Source organism: Diadema setosum, chromosome 3, assembly GCF_964275005.1.
Source record: "Diadema setosum chromosome 3, eeDiaSeto1, whole genome shotgun sequence".
Lineage (NCBI taxonomy): Eukaryota > Metazoa > Echinodermata > Echinoidea > Diadematoida > Diadematidae > Diadema > Diadema setosum.
In genome coordinates, this window is record NC_092687.1 from 34,140,196 (window position 1) to 34,149,142 (window position 8,947).

At 36.1% G+C, this 8,947-nt stretch overlaps 1 protein-coding gene across 1 annotated transcript in view; it reads left to right on the forward strand.

Annotated features, from left to right (window-relative positions):
* Positions 1 to 8,553, forward strand: part of LOC140226570 (uncharacterized) — a 44,974-nt gene extending 36,421 nt beyond the window's left edge. The window contains exons 12-14 of the mRNA XM_072307025.1: positions 6,224 to 6,400; positions 7,028 to 7,099; positions 8,284 to 8,553. Of these exons, the coding sequence (XP_072163126.1) occupies positions 6,224 to 6,400; positions 7,028 to 7,084 (234 nt within the window). The 3' untranslated portion in view covers positions 7,085 to 7,099; positions 8,284 to 8,553. The remainder of the gene's footprint in view (positions 1 to 6,223; positions 6,401 to 7,027; positions 7,100 to 8,283) is intronic.
* Positions 8,554 to 8,947: the final 394 nt, after the last annotated feature.

Genomic DNA, 8,947 nt, shown 5'->3' on the forward strand with positions numbered 1-8,947 from the left:
AGCTTAAATGCTTGTATAGACCCTATACTTCAGAGCCTCTCTTCTCGGTTCACACTTTTTTAGAGTGCGTACTTTCTTTTCAATATTAAGATATGTTAGAAGAGTCCATTTCAATGGAGCTATACATCATTTTAAAAATTTAGAGCCTGCTCTGTCAGAATCTGCCCTTACCTAAATGTCTGTGTCTGGCGACTTATTGTTGGTTCTGTGATGCAGTTTCACACATTCAGACATATATGTATATATATATATATATATATATATATATATATATATATATATATATACATACATATATATACATACATATGTATATTACACATATGAAGAGTTTGTTCGCAAAAACCGATAAGTCAATTTTTGAAGATTTTGAAGTACGGTCTCTGTCATAGAGTACAAAATAATACCTTCTAAATGATGTATTTGTCAATACATATAAAGGTACATTTTTGAAGTTATTGTCAAAAGAGGTAAAAATCTTCTTATTATTTTTTATATTTTTCTTGACTTTTAATCGCAAATATCTCCATTTGGCAAATATGGACATCGATTTTTGCGAACAAACTCTTCATATATATAACATCACGAAAGAGTGATGTATTAGATGTCAGTTGCCTTGATTTATATTCAAAATCCGAATTTTCGGGGTCCTTCCCCTTATATATATATATATATATATATATATATATATATATATATATATATAGATATAGATATATATATGTATCAGTGCATCAAAAAACCAACAAAGGTCGCATTCACTGTTTTTGTGTTAGGACTGAAAAAGGTGAAATGGATCAACCCAGCTAAACTTAGTTCAGTTTTGTTCAGTTTTCATTTTTTTTTTTTTCTGAAAGGGCAATTTTTCTTCTACAATATATGACAGTTTGGGATCATGAAATAAACTTGTGACATGAAGTGGTGTTTTTAGCAGTTTTTTTTTTTCGAACACTTTTCGATGTAATATAGTGTGATTAGGTGTTTCTCATAAAGTCCTCTTTTCATTTCTTAAAAACCATTTCCATACTCTTCACTTTCAACTCCAATAACCTCTGAAAAAAAATATGCTGTTGCATTGACAATTAGCATTAATTGTCTGCAGAATGTGTAAATAGACCATGCTCAATTTCAGCTCAATCTAATAATACTTTCATTGTTGTTGCAATAGTGGTTAGCATCCCGTATTTTTTTTTCCATATATCGTAGAGCTAGCTCGGCTTGGCAATGATTGGGGGCCCAAGGGGAGAATTGTAGCCATTTGAACAAGTTGAGATCCTATTCCCCTTTAATGATGTTACCTGCCAATTCCGGTGGAAAGTCATCATCGAGTTTAAAAGAAGACGATGGCAATGTAACTTTACGCCCATATTAAGACCACCCCCTACCAAGTGAGCGAAAAAAGGCATATATTACTGAAAAGATATTAACAAAATCGTTCAGTATTGTTCGAGACAATAATATTCAAGGTTCCTGTATCAAACGAAATGACTTCCTATCATTTTATTACGTCTAATAAGTATGATAGAACAAGCTTATATTGAGTGGTGTCAAATTTGATCATTGCAGTTGCAGTTGCATCTTTAGAATACAGTATTTTATTCCAAGTATCTATGTGGTTTTAAATGGTCAGCTACAATTAGATTATGTGACCCTAACCCTGACAAAGCGTACAAAAGGTCGCCGGACATGGCTTTCAGTTATCAGAAGATTCTGAAAGAGCAGACTTTATACGATTTAAAAAGATATTACAACTCAAATCAAATGGAACTGAGAAAAGAGGCCCTGAAGTACAGAATTTATGTAAGCACTTAACCCGTTCCTTCCGCAATTCTCTGAGTGCCTTTAAAGCTCCACGACGAGATTCTTTTTTCCCGTCGACGGAGCACGGAAAGGTTGGTAATCCACCTGTACGAAGTAGTCAAGCGATGCATGTATTCTCTCTCCACGGTCAACTACATGTGCCGTTGAACAATGGAAATATCGATCGGGTACTAGATATGAATATGAGCGTGAGCTGATGGGCTCACAGACTCTTGTTCTACACACACACACACACACAAAGAAAAACAGGCACATGAATGAATGACAGGGATCAGCGAACACAGTAATCTATGAGTTCAGCTTTGATAGCTAATGTACACGTTCATACGAGTTTTATAGCAGAGCGAACGCAATCTAAATCAGAAAAAAGGTAAAAATACTGTGATATATCATGTACGCATTTTTCCAACATAAAGAGAACAATGGCTGATAGAATACACTCTGATCTTTCTATCAAACCCACTTTGGGGGACATTATAAGACAAAGAAGCATGAATTTAGGCCGCCAAAGCAGGCACTCTTATCTTCATCTTGGGAATCTGGTATACCAGGTTCCCGTATATCAGTTGCTCCCGCGGGAACACCGTATACCAGGTGTACCCGTAAGGTTGGTAAGCCACCTGTGCAAAAGCAGTCAAGTGGTGCGTATACCCCACCCCCCCCCTTTCCACAGTCTACTGCTTGTGCTATTGAACAATGGTAATATCGAATGGATGCGAGGTATGAATAGGGCGTGCGCTGAAGGGCTTACAGCCTCGTTTGTTCTACGCAAAAACCAGGCACCTAAATAGTATGACTGGGTTCAGCGAACACACAAATCTACTGAGCTCAGCTTTGATCGCTATGTGCATGTTTACTCGGGTTTTATAGCAGGAGAAGCTGAAACAGAAAAAACTGAAACAGAAAAAAAAAGGTAAATAATACTGTGATATACGCATTTTCCCAACAGAAAGAAAACGAATACTGACAGAATAAACTCTTATCTTTTTACCTAACTCATTTTCAGATCCTTATAACACAAAGAAACACACATTTTAGGCCACGACATCAAGCACTCGTGCCATCATCTTTGGAACCTAGTATACCAGGTTTCCGTATACATGTATCAGGTTCCCGTAACAAAAGGGTTAAGTCGGCTCATTCCCCCCCCCCACACCACCTCCCCCCCCCCTAAAAAAAAAAGGAATCTTTAAAAATCTACTTCTCTAAAACCTGAAATGATAGAATTAAGGAAATACTCTGACGGGCGCGAGACCAGAGGGTCTCTCTTTTTTTGCTTATTTACATCGTTAATCGGCCTAATTTCACATTAGTGTTTCACGAAAAACCCCGAGCAATCACTTTATTATAAGATAGAGAGAGACCACATGAGCGGAATAATCCCTCCTTTGACAATCTCTCAACTTTTAATTCTCTTCAAGCTTCACTAGTAGCAGCAGTCACTGAGCAGCGATGTAGTGCTCATTTACAAAAAGCTGAATTTTCAACCAGAAAGTGTTTAAAAATGACATTAAAAAATCAGTTTGGTTTCAAAAGGTATTTCATCAATTTTACTTCGGTTTCACAAGGCACTACATCTAATCCAATGCCATCATCGGGAAATTGACCAATCAGAGATCAGTATTGACTTCACCCTCTACTATTGTCTACTGACAGTCTGTAGACAAAGTCTGTAGACAATAGAAGTTGGCTTCTGGATGTTGGCTTTCTGCTAAAATCACCACACAAATCTGACAAATATATTTAAAAAATCATCACATTTTGATCAAGCAATGGAGGAAAATGAAGGAGAACTCATTGGCACGACAGACCATCCTAAGAAAAGGTTAAGTACTGTAGACAAGAGCGAAGGAGAAGCGGCGGAGAAACTGGGGAAATTATGTGACTTTCATGTCGTCTCACGTACTCCGTTTACTGTTATTTACTGTTTGAGCCATAAATTGTCCTCAAAATTATTTACTAGTACAAACACTTTGTAGGTATGGATTATGCTTCACACCTAGTAAATGTGTGACAACTAGTCTGGAAGCAGAGTTACTTTATGTAAATATTATGGCATGAAATTTTGACGCCCCTACCAACAGTGCTTTGACCTGTGGGTATGCTGTGCTGTTCTAATACGTGCATAATGTAGAGTGCCAGGGCAGGAACGTACGTATGGCACGGAGCTTTCAAAACTAGATTCATATTTATTCTTCTAATTACACACTTTACCATTACAATGTCACAAACGTAGTACCAATAGTGTGTTTAGTATAGGTGGTCTTATTACTCATCGACCGTCTTGATTGTATCAGCTGTTAGATTTTCAGATTTGTTTTTCTTACCTAATAAGGAAACGCCAGTGTAAAACCAATGTGAAGAATGTAATGGCATCATTAAAAAACAAAGATAATGAATAGAGAGCATTCTTGAGACAAGTGAATCGAGAATTCACAGAGAGAAAGATTATACGACGAAGAAAATCATAAGAAATCAAGAGATAAAGCCCGTGAGAAAAAAAGAAAAGAAAAGGAGAAAAGGGAAGCGAGAAATCACCTTGTGAGAATGGAAAAAACATAAATTAATAAACGGAAAATAAAAAAGTGATGTAGAAAGGAAACGAGAAACAAAGCGTGTCGGAAAGAAAGGGGCTAGGGAAACATAATGAAACATAATGAAAGAATGAAAGAAAATTTTGAAAATTAATAAACGGAAAATAAAAAAGGTGATGTAGAAAGGAAACGAGAAACAAAGCGTGTCGGAAAGAAAGGGGCTAGGGAAACATAGCCCCTTATTATGTACGGTATGTTTTAGCTGTCCCTGTGTCTGGTTGGGTAATCCTTTATAGGAGCGCTGTGTCTTTGTGTCCCCTTCCCTTACAATCTTTTATACGTAATAGATCCCTCTCTCATGCTCGATGGATTCGAAACATTGAAGCATGCGGGACTTATTAGAATGCTTATGGGCTGATCCTGGGATTCTTTAAAGGGGGTAGGGGCTCAAACAATATTTCTGGTGCTACTTCCGGGTTTCATCTCTTTGTTTTTCTTTTTATTTATTTTGTTTTAACAGCAAATAAAGAGAGGGGCGCACGCCCGGTGCGCCCCTTCCCCCCCCCCCCATCCCCCACTGTTACCAGTGTAATGACTGCTTCATTCACCGACTAGAACTGAATTAGATCGCACTTGATTCCATAATACCAATGTCATGAAAAGCAAATAGATCGAATTTCCGTTGAGAATCTGAGGACTCATCCTGTTCAAATTACAGGATGGTGTGATGTTTCCCTTGATTAGAATATTGTCTTTTCTTACTGCCCATCCCCCCAAAAAAAAATAAAAATTGAAAAAGAAACAGAAATTAAAGAAAAGGGAAGAGGGTGTGGTGTGAATTCTAATGAAAAAAAAAAAGAAATGAGAAATAAGTTATGTCGAACATCTACAAGTTTAATATCGAGGAGATAATTCTAATGAAAGTTGCACAGAGATAATTGTTCCCCGAGGATTTTTCCAATTAGGTATAGTGATATTTTGGGACATGTCGTGTGCTTACGCTATTTCTAGCAAATCGTGGGTCTTCCCTATACTGGAAAGTAATCTGTGACCCTGAATCACAAAATCAACAAAAAAGTCACCAAACATGGAATTTTAGGTAAGGGCAGATTCTGAAAGAGGAGACTCTGACCTTTAAAATGATGTATAACTCAATTCAAATTGACTCCCCTAACCTATCTAAATACTGAAAGGAAAGCACACACTCTTGAAAAGTGTGAAAAAGAGACTCTGAAGTACAGGGTCTATTTCGAAAGCGCTTGATCTTTACCACGCCGTGCTTTAGCTGTGCAATGAAAGGAACAAAACACAGGATGTAAACCACTGGAGCAACAACAATGAAGGGATTATCAGATCAAGCTGAAATTAATGATGTCCTATCAAAACATTTTGTCCATAATAAATGCCAACTTTAAAGCAGTAGAGATATCCTATCAAAAGTTATTAGACTTGAAAGTGAAGAGTGTGTAAAGGATTACAAGAAATGAAAAGGGGACTCTGAGACATACGGGATTATTCTATTCTCCCCCCCCCCCAAAAAAAAAAGGGGGTTGTAGAAAAAAAAACTGCTTAAAACATACTTTCCCTTTCATGCTATGATCCCAACCTGAAGAATCTTGTTAAAGAAAAGTAGCACTATCAACAAATATGAAAAACCCAAGATTCGGTTGACCCGTTTCACCTTTTTGAGTCCGCAAGTAAAATCAAGGGGTGCGACTTTTTGTTCGTTTTGTGATGCACGGTCACATAATATATCCTCCAATGACTCGTTTATTTTCACGTAAAAATGAGTGACATATTTGAAGAGGACGGGGCAAAAGAAAAGGGGTATTCTTGCAAGTGTGCGTTCTTCTGTTCGTTTTCTTCAGATCCGCGAACTTTCGATGAAATTTACCGAGAGTTGGAAGTCAGAGTCAGCCTCAGCAGCAACACACTTAGCCCAATTTCTGTGCCATATGCCTCATCTTGAACGGACCGATATCACATGCCCCGACATGCCGGAGACATTTTTTACAGAAATGGCTTCACAGCACGCATTCTGTAAGGTAAGTATGAGGTCGAAATGGTGTTTTATTTACAACTTGCTAAAAATGTAAACAGATAAGCATTCATTGGCCTATATTTCAATATCAAAGTATACTGCAGAGGTGTTTGCGGTCTTTGCGACGAAAAATTTCGAATAGCTATCATTCAGGGGAAAGGGTAATCCACTCATATCTTATTCTGACACCTGTTAATATGTATGAAATGATAGATGGGTCCCATTTCATTTCAATCCGTTTCCTGAACTCATTTATATTGTGATTTTCCGAAATTGTATTTTTCCATCCGCAGCACCAGTTCACAAAGAAATTGGCCCAAATGTAGTGTGTCTAAATTTGTGGAAACAAAGAGACAATAAAACCAGCAAGCTGTATTATATATATATATATTAATATATATATATATATATATATATATATATATATATACATATATATATATTATATATATATATATATATATATATATATATACATATATATATATATATATATATATGTATATATATATATACTATCAGCAAGATCACACAATGAAATGATTCCATGTAGCAATTTATGTTTGAGTAAAATGGAATCAGTTGAATTCAAATATGGTTTTACTTGTGTATATTGTCGTACCTGTTACAGCTTGAGCACATTACCATCAATGGAAAACCGTTGAAACAGTGGCTCGGTGACGAGTAAGGAGGCAAGACACGGGTATGCCTTTTATTGTTAAGGATGTTTTTTATGTGTTTCAAATGAGTAAATACTAAAATTCACATGTCACGTCTTGAAGCCCTATTAGAATTAGCAGCTTATATGACATGATATTGACATACATGTTGAAGAAACATTAAAAAGAACGCTGTTTTCTTGAATTACTGGTGCCTGCAATGCCTACGCTACCTTAACACTATTCATTCATTCATTCATTCATATATACTATACTAGAACATCGCACGGAGAGCGGTCGTTTATGAACCTGTTCAGCGTCTTAGCACCTTAATTGTTCAGTTCTTTTCCTGCTAAAATACAATTCATAAACTCCCGAATCTTGAATAAAACATTCAAGATCGTGACTTGTTGATCAAAGTTTAAGTGATAAAGACAGCATAGTGAGCTGCGGTTGTGTTAGCATACCAGTAGTCTGTATGTCGTCAACTGAGCCTGTGTATTTTGTGTGAATTGGTGTGCTGATTTCAAGTCTACCCCATTCCACCAGTAATGTCAGTACCATCTCTTCCATATTTCACGTGCACAAGACGAAGTTCATAGAATATGATATTTTAAGCACCTTCAAATATCATATTATATATGTATATATATATATATATATATATATATATATATATAGTTTGTTCGCAAAAACCAATGTCCATATTTGCTAAATGGAGATATTTGCGATTAAAGGTCAAGAAAAATAAAGAGAATAATGAGAAAATTGTTGCTTCTTTTGACCATAACTTCAAAAATGTACCTTTATATATATAGTGACCAATATATAATTTAAAAGGTGTTATTTTGTACTTTATGACAGAGACCGTACTTCAAAATCTTCAATAATGGACTTATCGGTTTTTGCGAACAAACTCTTCGTATGTATATGTATAATATATATGTATATGTATGATAATATATATATATACATATATATGTATGATAATATATATATATATATATATATATATATATATATATATATATATATATACATATGTATATAGTTACCTTTTGTGAATAACAAGCCATATTATCATAGATTTGAAGAAAAAAAAACAACAACAATCAAACAAAGAACAACCAAACGTACAAACACGGAAAGAATGTTTGGTCTAAAAGCAATCAAAGCAAGGGTTTATAAATGGCGCTCATATGAAATGTCCTTTCTCCCTATGACACAGAGATGCAGAGGTAGCAGCAGCCCAAAAGGTGAGAGAGGTCACGGAACTACTGGCCAGGTTCTTTTCTAGGCAAGTGTACGAGCTCAGAACAGAACTGCAAACAAGCATAGATGGTACCATGTCAGAGGAGATTATTTCTCGAAAGGACCAGGGAGAGAAACGAGACCGATAAGAAAACAACGTCAAGACATCAGAGGAAAACTTTTCCCGAATTACCTCAAAAAGAGTGTCAAAGATATATTTCGACATTGATAAGTTGGGACCAACAAGGCAAAGCAGACAAATGATAGAAAGCGTGAGAGATTTGCGAAAGGGAAGAGACACTTGAGGAAGACGAAAGGAGTAAGGCGTCGATCGAGAGACCTTAAATTAGGAAGCTTCTGGAAATAGAGAAGAACTGGAGAAGAAGAGAATGAAGTACAAGTAAATGTGGGCAATAATTTGGCAAGAGTGAAAACATACACAAATCGAAACTCAGAGAGTGACTAAGAAATGAACTAATAACCAGATTAATTGAGGACTGCATAGTCGTTGTTGTTGTTTTACGTTTTACATCTAAGAGATGCCTGATGGACCTGTCTTGCGGAGACATCTGTGTATCATGTATTTTAGCAACTTGCCCTTTTGACTCTTTATTGTATAAAAAACAAAAACAAACATAAAA